Source organism: Prionailurus bengalensis, chromosome A1 (genome assembly GCF_016509475.1).
Source record: "Prionailurus bengalensis isolate Pbe53 chromosome A1, Fcat_Pben_1.1_paternal_pri, whole genome shotgun sequence".
Lineage (NCBI taxonomy): Eukaryota > Metazoa > Chordata > Mammalia > Carnivora > Felidae > Prionailurus > Prionailurus bengalensis.
Genome location: NC_057343.1, coordinates 143,925,756 through 143,947,044, shown reverse-complemented (window position 1 = coordinate 143,947,044; position 21,289 = coordinate 143,925,756). Strand labels below are relative to the sequence as shown.

At 37.5% G+C, this 21,289-nt stretch overlaps 1 protein-coding gene across 2 annotated transcripts in view; it reads right to left on the bottom strand.

The window, feature by feature from the left end:
• Positions 1-21,289, bottom strand: part of JMY (junction mediating and regulatory protein, p53 cofactor) — a 106,509-nt gene that overhangs the window by 38,723 nt on the left and 46,497 nt on the right. For both annotated transcript variants that reach the window (XM_043592828.1, XM_043592829.1), the window contains exon 3: positions 8,236-8,386. In XM_043592828.1, the coding sequence (XP_043448763.1) occupies positions 8,236-8,386 (151 nt within the window). The remainder of the gene's footprint in view (positions 1-8,235; positions 8,387-21,289) is intronic.

Genomic DNA, 21,289 nt, shown 5'->3' with positions numbered 1-21,289 from the left:
AAGACGTAAGACGACTTGATACTAAACAATTTGAAAGTTTCAGATTTCACTAACCACACACTTAAACATACAAATCCTACTCCCTTAGGTTTCCTATATAGCGGCTCTAAAACACAACTCAACTGTATCTTAGATTCTAAAATCATCACTAAGAAATCTAAATAATCATCCTCAGAAATTTCTGAAGATAAAACTGATTTGTCAGATTTTAAGACTTTTGTTGAAAATATGTATTTTGGGAGAGAGTAAGCACACAAAAGCAGGGGGGGGGGGGGGAGAAGAGGAGAGAATATTAATCCCAAGCAGGTGCTGCACTGTCAGCAGGGAGCTGGGTATGGGGCTCAATCCCATGAACTGTTGAGATAATGACCTGAGCGGAAATCAAGAGTCGGACGCTTAACCCAATGTGCCACTCGGGGACCCTGATTTTCAAACTTTTAAGAATATTCTTCCATATGTTTAGTGTCATTAAATTCTAAGTTTTTATACTTTATTCTACAAAGGTTTATACTTTTTCCTGGGCTAATTGAAATCAGTCATAACTATTTAAGATTATTTATTTAAATCCATGTGTTAAATTTGATCATTCTGAGTCTTCCAAAAATACAATGATCTGATGGAGCAAAAAACAAATCCTAGATGTTATCAGGGAGCTTGCTCAGAGGTTAGAGCTGGAACAGCACAATCAAGACTCAAAGAAAACATCTAGTTTCATCTTCCACCTCCCCCAAAAAGAAAAAAGAACTTTTTATTTACAACAACAGAGCCCTATGTCAAGAGATACTTCTTGACATCAAACAGCTAGTATCTTCTAGTTAAAGAAGTTTATCACTGATAATATAGTACAGTAGTGGCTTATCCTGGGTCCTTACGCAATAAAACCATCCTTATGCCCACCCACTTTAACAGGTCAGAGATACACTCGCTATAAAAGAGGTAGGCGATGTGATTAGTACTGAACATCATCTTTAAGTCAGTACACACTGATTAGTAGTATCTTTTATATGTCCAGAGGTAAATGATAATTAATTTTGTACTACCACTGTGTCCTAACCATCTTGTGCAAGGAAGTGTATCTCAGTAATCTTTGCCTCAGAGTTTTATGAAATCTTAAAAAAATTTTTTTTTCCAGTAACACAAGTACATATGTAAAACTTAAAACTGTACAGGCAGGGTTATAACTTACAAGAGCAGTTTCTCAGGCTCAGCTCTTCCCTACCCCCTAGTCTCATTGCCCAATGCTTTTAATTGTTTCTGGTGGTTATTTCAATAAAAAAAAAAATACTGCTCTTTATCAATTTACAATTAAAAACTATCTTTTGAGTTCCTATTAGATAAGAAATTTTGCTGACTTATAATCTCCTCTGAATATAGTTAAATCAATTATTTTGATTTCTGTTTTCCTGTGGCCTTCGAGTGCTAACACAAAAGGGTTAATTTTTTAGTGCATAACTTTGCTCTGAATCTCAGTTTTAGGCGAACAAGTAAAATCTATTCATGTTGGCTGAACAAATGATTCTGCAATTTTAAATTTCTGCCCATCTTTTAAAACTGTATTTTAGGGGCGCCTGGGTGGCGCAGTCGGTTAAGCGTCCGACTTCAGCCAGGTCACGATCTCGCGGTCCGTGAGTTCGAGCCCCGTGTTCAGGCTCTGGGCTGATGGCTCGGAGCCTGGAGCCTGTTTCCGATTCTGTGTCTCCCTCTCTCTCTGCCCCTCCCCCGTTCATGCTCTGTCTCTGTCCCAAAAATAAATAAACGTTGAAAAAAATAATAATAAATAAAAAAAATAAAAATAAAAAAACAAAACTGTATTTTAATATTTCTGCAACCATAAGATCAATACAGTAGTACAATGTAGGGAGGAAAAAGGATTTGAAGTGAAATAACTGAGTTAAATTCCCAATTCTACCTATAACTGACACATAACTTTTGGCAAGAAACTTAATTGTTCTTGGGTTCAATTCCATTGAGTTAGAAAAGGAAATATCGTACCTAAGTCTAAAAGCCTTTGTGGGAATTGAGAGAATGACAGTTACTTAAATGTCTCTTCCACTTCACATGGCACCATCACTTCCTCCCTACTTTAGTCTGAGGGGTAGCTCCCTGTCCTAATTCAGTCTCATGTTTTACCTACCACAACAGCTAGTCAATAACTTAGTCTTCTAACACCCTGACTAGAACATAGTCTTACATCTCACTGTTAACTCACTTCATTTAGAATTATTCTCCAATAGCTCAGAAATATGACAGTAATAAAATTGTGAGTGTACAATGTTTGCAATACCCCTAGAACAGTACAGGATATCTCTACAACAGATTCTTCTCTCCCTATGATGACAAGAATAAAGATTCTTGCTAAGGAGACCATTTACATTATCAGAATAACAATTCTATTATAATGGTCTACGAATATCAGTCAATGTAAAAAAAAAAAAAGGGCTCTGAAGGCAATGCAGTTCTGGTATTCACAAAGTATCATGTTAAATCTGTAAGAAAAAAAAAGTTTAATGTGCTAACATGTATACTTGTCAGAAATGAGCCAATTTAAGATGTTTTTAAAAGCTGAGCAGAAATTGGGGTGCCTGGGTGGCTCAGTCAGTTAAGCATCTGACTTTGGCTCAGGTCATGATCTCACCGTTCATGAGTTCAAGCCCCACCATCAGGCTCTGTGCAGACAGCTCAGAGCCTGGAGCCTGTTTCGGATTCTGTGTCTCCCTCTCCCTCTGCCCCTCCCCTACTTCTGCACTATCTCTCTCTCAGAAAAATAAACATTAAACAAAAAGCTTGGGGCGCCTGGGTGGCTCAGTCAATTGAACGTCCGACTTCAGCTCAGGTCATGATCTCTCAGTTCATAGGTTCGAGCCCCGCGTCGGACTCCGTGATGACAGCACAGAGCCTGGAACCTGCTTCGGATTCGGTCTCCTTCTCTCTCTATCCCTCCCCCAGTCGTGCACTGTCTCACTCTCTCAAAAATAAACAAACGTAAAAAAAAAAAAAAAAAAAACTAAACTAAAAAAAAAGCTAAGCAAGAATATATCAAAATTAGGTTACATGTGGCTCTGTATAAGAAAGAAAAGAAGGGGCTGTTTTACTCTTCCTCTAAAAAGAGAAATTAGAAAGTTAACCTTCTTTTTGGAAACAAAGGAGGACTTTTAATCTCAGCAGCATAAAGCCAAAGAGAGATCTTCACTTCGTTTCTCTAACAGGGGAAAGGAAACACACTCATGAAAGGAAAATTAAAAGTCCAAGTAAATATGTGTTTAGGTTCAAGGGCTTCCTGCTAGGATAAAGTCACCAGAATTGAGGTATAAAGAAGGCTACAGTGACTCTGATGAATTATTTGAAATCCTAGAATGATGTTAATCATATGTAAAAAATGTTCTGATTAAAACTGGAGAAGCACAGTATAAAGAACAATCATCAAAACTGTAAAGAACCAGAACCAACAAACTATAGGCCATATATGAGAACATATAATCATTGCAATTATGTAACAAACCATATATTAAAAAACTGATAGGCACACAAAGTGGCTGCAGAGGCAGGAGGATTACAGATGTGTGTGGGGGGGGGTCCCCTCTAATATTCTAAATTTTCTGTAATGATTATATATTTTTAGCATAATGCAAACTTTTTTTAAATATTAAAAAATGCATCTAGAAAGCAGACTCTAAACCAAATAGTATACATACAACTATTTCATATAGTTTACAGTAGGAAACGACATCTTTAAACATTTAAAGGAACTACCATTAACGTTTTAATGTACTGTTCTCTTAATTTTGTAAAATTAAAATTTTAGTTTTTATAATTATCTTAATGCTCTAAGTTAAATACTCAGGAGTGGGACTGCTGGGTTATATGGTAAGCATATCTTTAACTCATATAATAAACTGCATTCACTTTGCAGATTGCCTGTACAATTTTGCATTACCACCAGCAATAAAGGAAGGGTTCTCGTTACTCTGCATTCTTTTCTGCTTTTGGTATTGTCAGTATTTTTTATTTTAGACATTCTAATAGGTGTGTATTGGTATCTCATTGTGGTTTTAATTTGCATTATACTAATGACTAATAGTCTTGGACATATTTTAAGTGCTTCTTTGCCATCTTTATCCTCTGTTCAAGTCCTTTCCACAGTTATTAACTGAACTGTTTTCTTATTGTTTAGTTTTAAGAGTTCTTTATATAGTCTGGATACTAGTCCTTTGTCAAATGTTATTTGCAAATATTTTCTCTCGAATACTATCTTTTCATTCTCTTGGTAGTACCTGCCAGAGTAAAAGTTTCTAACTTTGGTGAAATTCATTTTATCAATTTTTTCTTTTATGGTTCATACTCCTCAATTACTTTAACAGTTTGTATTTGTAGTGCCACTGCTACAAACTCTGCCTAACTCTCTAGGTTACTAAGATTTTTCTCTTAGTTTTCTTCTGGAAGTTTCACAGTTTTCATTCAGATCTATTTGGAGTTCATTTTTGTACAAGGTGTGAGGTTTTGGTCAAGGTTCATGTTTCTACAAGTGGACGGCCAAGTGTTCCAATACCACTTATTGTTTCCCACTGAATTGTTTTATCCAAGAGTAAATGTCCACGTATTGTGCATTTATTTCTTATTCTCCATTCTATTCCATTGATATACATGTCTATCTCTTCCATTAATACCATACCACAGTAGCTCTATAATTTGTAAAGTCAGGTAATGTGATTTTGCTTGTGGTTTTCTTTTTTCCTAAACTGCTTTATGTATTTTAGTTCCTCTATTCCCTTTCATGTACATTACAATTAGCTGGTTTATGTTTATAAGAAAAAGTCCTGCTGGTATTTCCATAGGTACTATAGGTGTCTATACATCACTTTGGGGAGAACGGAGATCATTACTATGTTGGATATTCCAATATGTGAACACAACATGTCTATCCATTTACTTATGATAAAGAAATCAAAGACCTGTTATGTAATTGTAAGCATTCAAATTCTGTACATGTTTTGGTAGAAAGTCACTTGTTTAAAGAGTTTTAAAAAATAGATTCCATACAGTTTTCGACATAAACAATATTAACTAAAATGGGGACAATTTTATTTTTCTTGCCATATTAGAACTAATATTATATTATGTTGAACAGGGGTGGTGTTAAGAGTAAACATCCTTGACTTTGTACCTATTTTAAAATGGGGGAAACAATTCGGCCCTTCATTAAATGTGATGTTGGCTACAGGGTTTTTGCAGATGCCTTTTATCGAGTTATGGAAGTTCCTTTTCTATTCCTAGCTTGCTGAGTGTTTTCAACATACAGGATGTTCTATTTTGTCAAATGCTTTTTCGGCATCTATTGATATGACTGACCATGCAAGTTTTTTGAAAAGACTAAAGCTTCTCAACCTCAACACTTGTGACATTGTGTGCCACAAAATTCTTTGTGGTAGGTTGGGCCGTCCTGTATAACATAGGATGTTTAACATAATCTATGGCCTCTGCTAGATACTAGCTACACCCTGTGTAGCTATGACAACCAAAAAGGTCTCCAGAGACTGCTAAATGTCCTTTTGTGATACATTTATCTCTAGTTAAAAACCACAGCTTTAACCTTCAATTTGGTGGATTACATTGATTGATGTTCAAATACTGAATCAAGAAAAATCCTACTTGGTCACAAAGGTTAATTTCTTAAAAAATTTGTATGATACTTTAAGTTTGCCAATATGTATGCAGGATGCTGATCTGTAGGGTTTTTTAATACCGTCTTCATGTAGTTTAGGATTTAGGATATTGCTGATCTCAGTCATATAAATTCGAAGTATTCCTTCCTCTTCTGTATTTTTGGAAGATCTTGTGTGAAGCTGGTCCTACTATTCAAATGTGGTAAAAATTTGCCAGTGTACCTCTTTAGGCCTAGAGAATTCTTTTTCTAAAAGTTTTAACTACAAATCCGATTTCTTTAATAGTTATAGGGATATTCAGGTTATTGATTTCATCTTGAATTGATAATTTTATCTTCCTACAAAAAATTGTTGCATTGGACGGTGGGGAGTGGGTCCTGTGTGGTTCAGTCAGTTAAGCATCTCACTTTGGCCCAGGTCATGATCTCACAGTTGGTGGGTTCAAGCCCTGTGTTGGGCTCTGTGCTGACAGCTCAGAGTCTGGAGCCTGCTTCGGATTCTGTGTCTCCCTCTCTTTCTGTCCCTCCCCTGCGGGCACTCTGTCTCTCAAAAATACATGAACATTAAAGAAAAGAAGAAGAAATTGTTGCATTGAATCAGGTTTGCTGGATTTGAATGCACAGAGTTGTCGGCAATATTCCCTTATTATCTTTTGGGCAAGGAGCACCTGCCTGGGTGGCTTAGTTGGTTGAACACCCGACTTGGGCTCAGGTCGTGATCTTGCAGTTTTGAGTTTGAGCCCTGTGTCTCACTCAGAGCCTGGAGTCTGCTTCAAATTCTGTGCCCTTCTCTCTCTGCCATTCTCCCTTTTGCTCTCTCAAAAATTAACATTAAAAAAAATTTTTCAATAAAACACCCAGAAGTGAACTGAGAATTGTGTAGAATCTAAATTAAAAAAAAAATATATGAAACTCTCCCGAAGAAAACAGAAGATGTAAATAAAATGGCAAGATATACAAACTATACGATTTTTTTCAATCATATTAACATAAAAATAAAGCATTTACTCTTCTCATTAATATTAAAATCCTCTTGTCAAATTCTACAATATTACAGTTCTTATCAGAATTACATTAATTTTGGGGTGCCTGGGTGGCTCAGTCAGTTAAGCATCCAAGCCTTGATTTCGGTTCAGGCTATGATCTCATGGTTTGTGAGATGGAGCCCTGCGCAGAGCCAGCTTGGAATTCTCTCTCCCTCTCTCTCTGACTCTCCTCTACTCATGTGTACTCTCTCAATCTCTCTCTCAAAATAAATTTAAAAAACATTAAAAAAAATAAAATAGGGGCACCTGGGTGGCTCAGTCAGTTAAACATCCTACTTTGGCTCAGGTCATGATCTCACAGTTCGTGGTTTCCAGCCCCGCATCAAGCTCTGTGCTGAGGGTTCAGAGCCTGGAGCTTGCTTCAGATTACGTGTCTCCCTCTCTTTCTGCCCATCCCCCACTCATGCCCTGTCTCTCAAAAATAAATGAATGTTAAAAATAATTATAAATAAAATAAATAAAATAAAAGCTGGTGGTGTTTACAAATATAATTTGTATACAAAAAGTTAAAATTTAGGAATACTTATAACAGATGTCTTTTGAGTTAACATATAACATAAATAAAAATATCAATGAATATAAGAACCTCTTATTCATCAATAGAAAAAAACAGCATACAAAAATAAGCAAATGTATGACTAATTGGAAATAAAGGATATGAAAATACCACTTATTACATGAAAACAAAAAAGATCAACTTAGTAATAATCAAGGAAATGCAAAATTTAAAAACACAATACTATTTTTCACCTAGCAAACTATTTTGTGTATGTGTGTTAGTGACAATGTCAAATGATTCTGAAAAACCAAGGAAAGCATTCTCCTTTGGCACAGTGGCATTCTGAAGGAATAAACTGCTTCAAATAAACCTTTTAAGCAAGTGTGGATTTGCTGAAGGAATAACCTAAGAGCTAAACTGTGTTAACGTCAGGTAAAAAATTAAAACAGCAAATAGCAGTGGTTTTAAACAGCTATTGAAGGATTTCTGTGGCCCCGTGGAAGGAAGCGGGAAGAAATGGACCTTGACAGACCTTCCCCTATGTATCTCTTCATTTGGCTTGTCTTGATTTATATCCTTTAAAAATGGTAATTGTTTGTGCTTTCCTGAGTTCTGTGAGTCATTGTAACAAATTATCAAACCTAAAAAGGCTGTATGAACCCCCAAATTTGTAGCAGTTGGTGAAAAGTGCAGATGACCTGGGAATCCTCTAAAATTCCAAGTTGTATCTTCAATGGGGGCAGTCTTGTTGGGAACTCTGCCTTTAAGCTGTGGGGTCTGTAATTTGTTAGTCAGAATTGAATTATGCTATAATAATACCCCATTACTATTTTTTCAGGTGGAGTATATGTAAACACATGCCCCAGAAAGAATGAAAACATATACCTTAATTTCTTGATAGTAATCTTTTTCAATGGCAAGACTATGAATGGTCTTTATACACTTTTCTACAAACCTGCTGCAAACATAAAATATTTAAACCACTCCTTTCCAAAAATATCTAACAAGGATAACTTTACTAGGAAACTCACCTTTTTGTGCTTTAGCTGTTATTTCAAAATATTTGACAGTAAGATCCTGAATAGACAAAACAGCCATATGAGCTTTTCGCTGCCAATCAGCATCTTCTTTTTGTAGACTTTCAATTCTTCGGGGACCCAGATAGTCATTCTCCATAGAAATCTTTAGAGGAAAAAAAGAAAAATTAAGAAGTCTATTTCTTTATTCACTCCTTAAACATTTACTGAATATTTAGACATCAGGCATTGTGCCTGGTGCCAAAACAAAGAATGCTTGTATTTTCTTGCTCTAGAGTATAAGCTATTAATTTACAAAACAATTAACCCATTATGTTAAAGACATATTTTTTTAAATGTTTATTTATTTTGAGAGAGAGTGAGAGCAGGGGAGGAGCAGAGAAAGAATCCCAAGCAGGCTCTGCACTGTCACCACAGAGCCTGGTGCAGAGCTTGAACCCACAAACCACGAGATCATGACCTGAGCTGAAACCAAGAGTCGGATGCTTAACAGACTGACCCACCCAGGTGGCCCTAAAGATATTTAATACAGAAATTTGTTTCCCATTCCTCTTTATCTTCTTTTTCATCCTTCCCCTCCTCCAAATATAAGCAAAGGACATACAGCAAATGTTAAGATGTTATTTTTGGGTGCTGAGATAACAAGAAATGTATTACCTCCTTTATGATAGTTGCATTTTCAGGTTAAGAATTATTTGTGCCTCTAGGAGTGCCTGGGTGGCTCAGTCCGTTAAGCGGCCAACTTCGGCTCAGGTCATGATCTCACAGTTCATGGGTTCAAGCCCTGTGTCGGGCTCTGTGATGACAGCTCAGAGACTGGAGCCTGCTTCGGATTCTGTGTGTGTGTGTGTCTCTCTCTCTCTCTCTCTCTGCCCCTGCCCCATTCATAGTCTCTCTTTCTTTCTCTCTCTCTCAAAGGTGAATAAATGCTAAAAAATTTTAAAGAATTATTTGTGCCACCAAAATACTTATAACTGACATAAGTAAATAAAATAATTGAAAACTCAACTTGTTAAGACTGATAATAAATAAAAAATCAGTCCATCTATCTACTAACAATCTCTGGTCAGAAGCAATAGACAAAAATTCACTACTGCTTGCAAGAGTTACAACTAAAACAAAAAGACAAAGAAGAGTTGAAAATCGGATTATGGACAGGGAGGTACCAGATGAGCACTAAAGTAAAATCACACAAGTGACAGTGCTCTCCATCCTGCTTTATCATACAGTGAAAAAAGACGGTTTAAAAAATTAAATGGGGGGGGGGGTGAGGGTCATCTCGGTAGCTCCGTTGGTTAAGCGTCCAACTTTGGCTCAGGTCCTATCTCACAGTTTGTGGGTTCGAGCCCCACAGTGGGCTCTGCGCTGACCGAGCAGATTCTGCTTGGGACTCTCTCTCTCTCCCTGCACCACCCCCTTTCAAAATAAACTTAAAAAAATTAAATGAGAAATTAACACCTTACTAGGATGATGAAAAAAACAGACAAAGATATAAACTCATCCCTGGCACAATTCTGAAAAACTAATCAACTATCATGAGCCACCAAAAAATTTGTTTAAAAAATTCAGAAGTAGAATACTACAAGCCATATTCTCTAAATGGTGCAATAAACAAATTAAAAGAATAGCCTAAAGCCAAAATAAAATTTTAATCACCAGGAAATTTAACCTACAGGAAGGTTAACATTTGGTTTTACTCTTGAATAGAGGCGGAAATATATGAAAGAGCATATAATACAGAGCCCAGCACACACTGAGTAATGTATTAGCAGTGTTATGAATGGACAATGGCAAGCCACAAGGAGGGATCAAGAATGACTAGGGAAAAAAATTTTCATGTTGAACTGCCACTTCCTCAAAAAGTGAACAATGGAGGACTGGCTGGTTTCAAAGGAGAGCAGATCAAGCATTTGATTTTACATATGTTAAGTTTGATTTTGCAAAGGTCATGGCTAGAAATATAAATTTGACAGATGATATTTATAGCCATGAGAGTGAATGAGGTTATCTAATGAAGTCAGGAGAAAAAGGCTCATGATGGAGCCCTAAGGAATTCCAACATTGTGAAACTGGGGGAACAACATACAGAAACCAAGCCAGAGGGAGTGGGGACACCAGGAAAAGTATGGACTCACATAACAGAAATTAACCTTGTGCAGCACCGCTTGGGGGTCAAGTAAGGTGACAACTAGTATCCCAGATCTAACAGCATTAAGATCACTGAACTTAGCAACATCGGTTCTGAAGTATAGACAAACATCCTTTGCCTATTAACTCCCATCACATCCTCAGATCTCAGTTCTGGACATAAAGTTACTAGTTCATGAACTCTTCCCTGACTCCCCCCATTATAACCTTTTCAGTGCAACACATTTAACTTTCTTTCTTTCATAGCATTTACCATAATCATACTTTATATGATTTCGTGAGCTTTAAATATTGTTTTTTATTATTTTTTTAAATGTTTATTTACCTTTGAGAGAAAGAGAGACACAGCACAAGGCAGGGAGGGTCGCAGAGAGAGGGAGACACAGAATCTAAACAAAGCTCCAGCCTCTGAGCTGTCAGCACAGAGCCCGATGCGAGGCTCGAACTCACATCTGTGAGATCATGACCTGAGCCGAAGTCGGGCGCTTGACTGACTGAGCCACCCAGGCACCTCCTGTGAACTTTAAATATTAACTGCTTCCCCCTTTCAAAGTTCCATGAGGGCAGAGAATATATTTTGTGTGTGTGGGGGGGGGGGGGTATTAGGTTTTTTTTATTTTTTTGCTTTTCACTAGCACAATGCCAGGCACAATCCAGGCAATCAAATGGATGAGTAAATTAAAAAATCACTCTACACCTGTTTTTGATGAGGAGAGAGATGTAAAAGTGTATATAAATAAATACTCCTTTGACTGATTTGTCTGAGTAAACAGAAAAAAGGGTGGTGCTAGAAGAAGACAAAGCTTAAGGGTAGACCCTTTGCTTTTTGTTTTCTCTAATGAGAGATCACGGATGAGTAGTGACAAGAAATATCCAGCAGAGGAAAAACAAAGATACCAGGGGGGAAATGGGGCTAATTATAGAACATGGGAAAGGACAGGATTCCGAGTACTGGTGTAGTGATTTGCTCTTGGTAAATGTAGGGGTAGTTCCTCCATGGACATAAAGGAAGGCGGGTTTTGGATTTGGTAGAAGGATGAGCAGGAATTCCTGTTTGATTACCTCAATTTTCCCCTGTGAAGAAAAAATCCAGAAAATAGGTTGGTGCAGGAGAGGGGAGGAGAGAAGATACAACTTGGCTGCTTTTAGACAGTAGGATTTAGAAAGACTCAGTAAGTAAATATTTTTTAAAAAGTAGCCAGGGTTAGTGTGGTCATGGTGAAACAGGCAGAAACTCACATACTGCTGGTAGAACTATAAGCTCATGAAAAACTTTTCTGGGAAGTGTTTTATGATACCATACTCATGGACAGTATTTTCTAAAATACCATTTTCTTACCTATTTAAGAAAATGTCTTCAAAGAATAATAACCAAAAATGTTAATTGCAGTGCTGTTCAAAATAAAAAAATGTGTTCCAAATATCTAATAATAGAGAATGTTACTTATGATACACCTATAAAATACAATTGTGTACAAAATGCTTATAAAGTTTTTAATAAAGGAAAATGAATGTTTTAAATATTAAGACAAATTAAATCAGACATAATTTCAACTACATAGAATAATGTCCAGAAAAAAAAGAGAAAATATGTAGAATGTATTACTGATATCTTTTGTCTGATTATGGGTGACTATTTTTCTTCCTGTTTAGAATTTGTACTTTCCAAATCTTTATTGTATCTGTGTTGCTTTTACAATCATAAACTAAAAAAAATGCTTTATCTCTTCTTGGGTTCAAAACCATACCAACTAGACAAGCTGAAGGTTTGTATCCCAGAGGTTTCCTACTTCTGGCCAAGCAAACAATGAGCTCCTGTTTTCATATATGAGGACCACCAAGAGGCAAAATTCTAAGACTTACCTCTTTTTTCCAGTGTGTGTAGGAGGGAGGGGAAGTGGAGATATGATCAGAACCTAAATGTCTTCCTTAATAGTTGGAAAACAGAATTTTGTGAGCTCCATTTCTGGAACTACAAAAATAGTGCCAAGAAAGGCAATTAACTCAGTAGCAAAAGTTTAGATTCTTGATACTGGATTCCCTACTCACCTGGACTCAATTTTTTAAACTCGCAGAAAATGATTACTCTATCTCCAATCACATACTGCTAAAGTTAAACATATATGATACTACTGGATATGTTTGTTTTGTTTTTGTTTTTTTAGACTTTACTATGGCTAATATTTGGATTCATTCAATTATCTAACTTGAATAAAGAACCCACTGTACTGGGTGCTTCAGGGGAAATACTGTGAGGCACACAATCTCCTCCTAAGAAACTGAACAATCTAATTGGAGGGTGGGGTAAGCAAAGATATCTGTGATGTAGAGGTCTGTCTTCAAATTAGCAGACCTGGGTCTGCTACTTATTAAGTGGGAGACCTTTGACAAAATCACTTAACATTCAATTATTCGTTCAAAATGATGACATGCTGTTTTCCCAGTGCCAGCATCGTATCAGACACTAGGGACAGCAATATGTATTCAGCCTAGTTGAAGACAGAGGAACCGCAATAAAGAATTACAACAGAGTATGAAAAAATATCATGATCAAGTATACCTAAGATACCACGGCAAGCACCAGCTGTGCAGGGTACAGTACTGAGTCTGGGAACAAAATTTCTAAAGGGAATGATAAGTAAATTCTTAACAAATAAGTAGAATTTTATCCAAGTATTAAAAATGGTGAAGGATGTCTCTGAAAAAGAATAAAGGTATTTAAGACCTTTAAGAAAAATCAAAGGTTTGGAGGGAGAGAACTCATTTAGCTGTTTAGATCAGGATATACTTTACTGAGGTTCAAAACTACAGAGGGCTTTTTGAAAGAGGGGTATGATTTTGAGAGATACATATGGAATATATATACAGAAAGAGAACCACCCAAAAGGCCTACTGGAGGCAAGAATTAATCTCAGCAGAAGCCTAGAGGCAGTTTAAGTTCAGTGTATGGTCACAGACAGTCCAGCATGGTTGCAGTTTAGGTAAAATAGATAAAAATAATGGGAGATAAGAATAGTGAAGGAGGTTGTGATCACTATTAGGGGGTCTTTAAATTTAAATGTCAGGCAAAGGAGTTTATAGGTGGTTTGACAGACTAAAGGAAACCACTGTGGGATTCTTAGCAGTAAGTGGTATATTTAGACATTAGCTCACATAAAAGGCCCCCAAAAGGGGCACCTGGGTAGCTCAGTAGGTTAAGCACCCAACTCTGGATTTTGGCTCAAGTCATGATCTCACAGTTCATGGGATCAAGCCCTACATCGGGCTCTCAGCTGATAGCACAGAGTCTGTTTGAGATTCTCTCTGCCCTCCCCGCCCCCCACCTCGTTGGCATGGGGGCACACACTCTCCCTCAAAAATAATTTAAATAATTAACTTAAGGGGGGAACCAGAAGACTTGTTATATATCCAACAAAACCATCAAGGTTTGTGCTTTGTTACAATTACCTCTGATTTTAAAACACTCAAAAGGCTTAAGATTTACATTCACAAGATTGGAATAGAGATTTAATATGTTGAATACTGCAGCCAAATTTTTAACGTTTACTCAGTACATTACGTTGGAAGTCCTTTTCTCTCTCTCTTTTTTTTTTTTTTTTAGTTTATTTTAATGTTTATTTTTGAAGGAGAGAGAGCAAGCACAATCAGGGGAGGGTAGAGAGAGAGGGAAACACAGAATCTGAAAGGCTCCAGGATTTGAGCTGTCAGCACAGAGCCTGACATGGGGCTCAAACTCACAAACCTGTGAGATCATGGCCTGAGCTGAAGTTGGATGATTAACCAACTGAGCCACCCAGGCTCCCCTAGAAATTCTCTTCAAAGACATGATTAAACTTTGTGCCCTTTAAAGGACTTGGTTTATTGTACCTAAGGCCATGCTAGGTTACTAGTTTTTTTTTTTTCTAACTTTAAAAGTTTGAAGATGTATGTACATTCTTGTCTATCAGTTCCCAAGTTCATCCTTATGCCTTTTGATGCTGGGGTTAGGGCTCTGTAAACCACATTTAAGCCTTGTCAATACAAAGGGTTTAAGGAGGGAGAAGACATATGCTTCTTCCTACATGTATCACTTGACTTTCTTATTTGCTACTCCCCTGAGTATCACCACTGACTCACATCTTCATTCCAGCATCTGCAATTACTTCCTGAAGCAGTTAACAGAATCCAGTTTATAGTTTCTCACCCTTAGTAGAACTAGCCTTACTTTGTGGCCCCTAAGGCCATCCAGCACCAGCCTACCCTATTCTTAGAAATATGGGTCTCTCCACTGAGCTCAGACACATGAGCACTCGACAAGCAATGCTGCCTACCCCAGACTTCAACTCCACACAGTCCATTCTCCGTGCTAAAGTTAAAACTACCATCTCTTTCCTGTGTGCCGAAGCCACGAGTAGTGGCTGTTTTTGCAACTGTTAGCTCTCATATTTTAGAGTTATATTCTTAACTATCTGGGTAACAACTTTATACCAAGTTAACAATTATTCATATTAAGTTCCCTCTGCTGAAATAACTGGCATACTTTTCCAATCAAACCCCTAAAGACACAGCTATGGGATAGAAATTTAATAAACAGAACAGTGTTCAAACTTTAAAAATCTCAGATTAAACAGAAATCCTTTTCACTTGCATTGCTAAATACCATACAGAAGTGAGGAAACTTGCATTACAGCTTTTTAAAGAGAAAAAAAAAATTTAAAATCTGGTGGTAATTATTTGAAGACAACTTGTGCTTTGTTGAATTATCTTTACCTTCACTGTACAGGTATATTCAAATATACACAACACAAACACGTTCACTATGCTTCTTTAATGCTGTTTAAAGGACTTCTGAAACTCAGTAGTTAATGCTGCAGACTTTTTAAAAGTATTATTATAGTTTATTGTACTGAAGACATTAAGCCAGGATACTAAGTTCTTTTCCTAACTTGGCAAGTTTGAAAATGTACGGCATTGGTCAGCTGAATCATGTGCTAAAAACAATGACATCTCTATTTTCAATTTCAGAGCTAGAAACAAAACAGTGCCTGTTTTTAAAATGGAAAAAAAGTATGCGTCAGTTTAGGTAGCTATAGTGAGACTAATTTATAAATACAAATTTCTTGGTATCAATTACTTATTATGAAGTGCATCACCTCCTTGGATACTGGGTTTTATATGAGAAACTTAAGTGGTATTCTTGTCCACTGCTGGATTAGTGACTCAAGAAGAGGGGGAAAAGAAAACAAAATCTCCCAATTCTCAGATGAAACAGATGCCAAGATCAACCTGTATAAATACTGATGTAGTAGTACCTTTAACACAAATTTTCCAGGCCCAGGAATCATGTGAATGTGACTAAGATTAACAAAATGAGGGGAACCTGGGTGGCTCAGTCGGTTAAGGGTCTGACCTCAGCTCAGAGCATGATCTCATGGTTCAAGCCCCACATCAGGCTCTGAGCTGACAGCTCGGAGCCTGCTTCAGATTCTGTGGTTCCATTTCTCTCTGCCCCTCCCCTGCTCTTGCTTTCTCTCTCAAAGATAAAAAAGCACTAAAAAAAATTTTTTTTAATTAAAAAAAAAACTTTTCAAATGAGATTAGATTTGGAAGCATCTGCTCACGTAATTTTATATACAAAGTAAATACGAAATGTAACATTCTCAGGGACAAGCATGAAATGATAGTTTTAAGGTGAGAAAATTAAAAGCAAAGAAGAGAAAGAGAAAGTAGCTCAGGTAAGAGATAAGTACCCTAATGCACACTGATGGCACTATATAGTTCACAGTTGGCATGCTTACAGTATATAGTTGTCCAATAGTGTAAAAACTGAACCCTGCGCAAAGCACCCACTCAAGGGGGCACAGAGTGGTGACTCAAATTTAGTGAATCTTTTTGCCAAGCCATATACTGCTGCATATGCCCAGAAGAGGGCCCTTTTCTAACTTGTCTGCTAGAATATGGGCTGGGGAATGTGTATCTATCTATTTTACATGAAGACACCTACAGATTTGCTTGGTCCTGGGGGAAAGGAAAGGGAGGAAGAGCACATTTAAGATACACGTAGGAGACAATTGGCAAAACAAAGTGCCTGGCTACAAAGGGGAGAGAAGCATGGACGATGCCTTCAAGATCCTAGTTTATTTACTTTCACCAAGTATTAAAAGTAAGCTGGCCAAGGGGCGCCTAGGTGGCTCAGTTGGTTGAGCATTCGACTTTAGCTCAAGTCATGATCTTACTACTCATGAGTTCAAGCCCTGCCGTCAGGCTCTGTGCTGACAGCTCACAGCTAGGCGCCGCCTAGAGCCTGCTTCAGAGTCTGTGTCTCTCTGCCCCTCCCCCACCCCTGCTCATGTGCACTGGTGCTGTCAAATATAAACATTAAAAAATATATAAAAATAAAAGTTGGCCAATGTGTTTGAAGTGCTTTTAGCTAACTCACAAAGACAATAGGCCAATCAGTAACTGACCCTGACTCATTATTATGCATGGTTTAAGCATCTATATAGAATCATCTAGATTGAATCTCACTCTGCAGATGCAGAAAAACTAAGGCCCAGAGAGATTTTAACTTTGAGTTCAGTGTGTTCCTTCCCTTAGCTGTTTAAAGTTCTTTTAAACTTATGGTTCCCAAACTTCAGTACGTATCATAAACACCTGGAAGGCTTGTTAAAGATTGCTGAGCCCCTCAGTGGAGTTTCAGTAGAGATCTGACCTAAGGACAGAAATCTGTATTTATAACAAGGTTCCAGGTGATACTGATGCAACTAGTCTGGGGTTGTAGTTTTCAGAACCAATGTTTTTAAGTTTATCCATTTTGAAAGAGGAAGAGGGTGAGAGCTAGGAAAGGGCAGAAAGGAGGAGAGAGACAGAATGGCAATTCCAAGCAGGCACTGCACTTTCAGCACAGAGCGCGATGTGGGGCTCAAACTCTTGAACTGTGAGATTATGACCGGAACCAAAGTTGGACGCTTAACCAACTGAGCCACACTGGCACCCCAAATCCTATTTATAGAGTATGTTTCATGAATATGTTCTAGATGCTTTGTGGCATAAGAGAATTACTGAAAAATCTATATTAATTGCCATTTATGTAAATACAACGAAAACTATATTACAGTATATTTAATATAATACATAACTATTATAATTTTAAACATAAAAACATATAAATGCATTATACACTCAGGATGCCAAGTTAACTTTTCTATCACACTTTAATATGTAAGTCAATGAAAGCAGTGGAAATTACCTTCTTTCTAAAGAATCTAGGGGGGCACCTGGGTGTTGTCAGGTTAAGCAAGTGACTTCAGCTCAGGTGGTGATCTCACGGTTTGGGAGTTCAAGCCTCACACCGAGATCTCTGCTGTCAGCACAGAGCCCACTTTGGATCCTGTGTCCTCTTCTCTCTGCCCTTCTCCTGTTTGTGCACGCTCTCAGAAATATTTATTTAAAAAATATTAATAAATAATCTAGAGAGCAAAGGTCAAACTCCACAGGATCCTTTAGTGTTCTAGCCCCTGACCAACTTTCCTCTAACTTCCTGCAAACCCTTAGACCCACGACATAGCAAACAATTTACACCCTGTGGTGTAACTAAAACAGCAAGCTCTGCAGTCAAACACACATGTGTTTCAATCTCAGCCACGCTATTTACTGGCATCCACCAATGATGCCAGGTGGTAGTGAAGCCTTGGTAATTTGCTCAATAATTCATTTCGACTAAAACCATAAACACATGCCTATTCACTGTACCATTTTTGTTTTTATCTTTATCTGGAATAATCTCTATTCCAATCTCCACTGCATACATATATATATATACCCCCTTCCTGCTGAATTCTTATTTAATCTTCAGGGGTTAAGTTCTATATAATCTTTCATTATATCTTTAGGTAGTTTTGATCACTCCAGTTTGTGTGCCTCAAAATCAACTTTTACACGGTGCTCATTTTCCTATTTAAAAGAAAAAATCACCTTAAGTTATAATTTACGTATAACAAAGTGTTCCCGATTTTTAAGTATAAATTTTGATGCATTTTCACAAGTTTAAATATCCATGGAACCACTACAATTAAAATTTAGACCTATCAATCACCCTAAGGATGCTGTTATACCTGTTCCCTCTCCGTCAATCTCCACCGCTCCACTCCCAGGCAACAAATGTTAAGCTTTCTGTTGATGTAGATCAGAACTATCATCTCCAGAATTTCATGTAAATAGATTCATACAGTTCACACTGTGTCTTTTGTTCAGTATCATTTTGTCAACTATTTTATGCATTCTCTGTACACCCAAGAAACAACCACCACAATCGAGATAAAGAACATTTCTATCACCTCCAAAAGATTGCCCATGCCCCTTTGCCATCCATCCCTTCACACAAGTATATACTCTTTGTATTTGGCTTCTTTGACTTAGCAAGATGTGAGGTTTATCCATGTTGTTGTGCCTATCGATAGTTAATTCCTTTGCGTTGCTGAGTATTATTCTCTCATATGGAAATACCACATTTTGCTTATCTATTCACCTGTTGATGGTTATCTGGACTTGTTCCTTAGAGGCTGTGAAGGTGGCATGAGTATTAGTGTATAGGCCTTTTTTGTGAACAGAGGTTTTCATTTCTCTTGTATAAATAACTAGGATTTGAACAGCTGAGTCGTAAGGTATGTATACATTTAACTTTTGAAGAAACAGCCAAACTGTTTTTCCAAAGTAATTTTACCAATATAAAATGTGCTAGCAATCTAAGAATTCCAGTTACTCTACATCCTCATCAGCCCTTTCGAGTGCCAGAGCTTATTAAAGTGTTTATTGAGACAGAGAGAGAGAGAGAGAGAGAGAGAGAGAGAGAGAGAGAGCGCGCGCGCGCGCAAGCGAGCAAGTGCCCCCTCTCCCCCTGCAGGGGGTAGGGCACATAGAGCCAAGAGAAAATTCCAAGCCGGCTCTGTACCGACAGCAGAGCCCAACACGGGGCTCAATATCATGAACTGTGAGACCATGACCTGAGCCAAAATCACTCAGTCATCCAGACACCCCAGAATTTTTAACTGTATTTATTCTAATAGGTGTGTATCTCATTATGGCTTTCAATAAGTAACTAGGTAAGTAAATGAAGTCTTTAAGTCTATTTATTTTGAGAGAGAAACACAGCACAAGTGAAGGAGGGATAGGAGGGTGGGGAGAGAGACACTCCCAAGCAGGCTCTGCACTGACAGTAGAGAGCCTGATGAGGAGATGGAACTCAGGAACCTGGGAGATCATGACCCTGAGCCAAAATCAGAGAGTCAGACACTTAACTGACTGAGCCATGCAGGTGCTGTCTTTAAGTGTTCTTTAAATATTTCTCCCAGTCTGTGGCTTGTCTTTTCATTTTCTTAACAATCTTTCAAAAAGTAGAAGTCTTTAATTTTGGTGAATTCCAATCTATCAATTTTTAGTTTACTGTTCAAGGTTTCTACATCCTGTCTACATTAACTTTTACCTTTCCTTCCTCCAATATGTGAAAATTTTCTTCTGTTTTCTTATATAAGTTTTAGAACATGAGATTTTATGCTTAGGTCTAAGATGGCTTTCAAATTAATTTTTGTATAGGATATAAAGATTGAGATCGATTTTTATATATGGGTATACAGTTCTTCTAGTAACCATTTGTTGGAAATGTTTACTCCCAAATTGCTTTCTTAACCTGATGGAAAACTAACTTACTATATAACCATGCATTTATTTCTGGGTTCTAGTCTATTCATTTGATTTACATTTCTATCCTAAGCCAATACTACAATGTCTGGAATTCTCTAGCTTTTTAATTTTTAAAAACAATTTTTTTTTAAAATTTGGAATTCTCTAGCTTTTTACTAAGCTTTGAAATCAGGTAACAGAGGTCCCTAGGTGGCTCAGTGGGTTAAGCATCCAATTCTTGGTTTTGGCTCAGGTCATGATCTCGCAGTTCATGAGCTCAAACCCTACCATCGGGCTCCATGCTGGCAGTGCAGAGCCTGCTTGGATTCTCTCTCTCCCTCTCGCCCACTCACTCTGTCTCTCTCAAAATAAATACATATTTAAAAAAAATTTTTTTTTAAGAAATTAGGGGTGCTGAGTGGTGCAGTTGGTTAAGCGACTGACTTTGGCTCAGGTCATGATCTCATGGCTCATGAGTTCGAGCATCTTCTCTCTCTCTCAAAATAAATAAAAAGTAACCAAGTAACTAACTAACTAAACTAACTAACTAACATCTTCGCAGAAAAACTGTTCTCAAAACATCTGGTAAGGAAGCTTAAGGCTACACAGTTCCCAAAGCATTAAACAAGAGGAATAGAGGAAGAAGAAAAGTACAAGAAAATGGAAGGAAGATGGGGATTTCTCAATGTATCTACAACTTTACTTTCTAGACTCTTCTCATCCCCGGGTACTTAACAGAATTGCTTCTGAGATTCTTTAAAATGAGGTGCTCAGGCTGTATAGAACCTCGATCTAGCAAAATAGAATCTCTGGGGAGAAAGGACCACCTATCAGCACTTTTAAAAAGCTCCTCTTTGGAGCTGGAAAACGCTTTAAATGAAATGCAAAACAAAATGGAAACGACGGCGGCTCGGATTGAAGACGCAGAGAGGGAATAGGTGAACTAGAAAATAAAGTTATGGAAAAAGAGGAAGCTGAGAAAAAGAGATAAAAAAATCCAGGAGTATGAGGGGAAAATTAGAGAACTAAGTGATACACTAAAAAGAAATAATATACGCATAATTGGTATCCCAGAGGAAGAAGAGAGAGGGAAAGGTGCTGAAGGGGTACTTGAAGAAATAATAGCTGAGAACTTCCCTGAACTGGGGAAGGAAAAAGGCATTGAAATCCAAGAGGCACAGAGAACTCCCTTCAGACGTAACTTGGATCGGTCTTCTGCACGACATCATAGTGAAACTGGCAA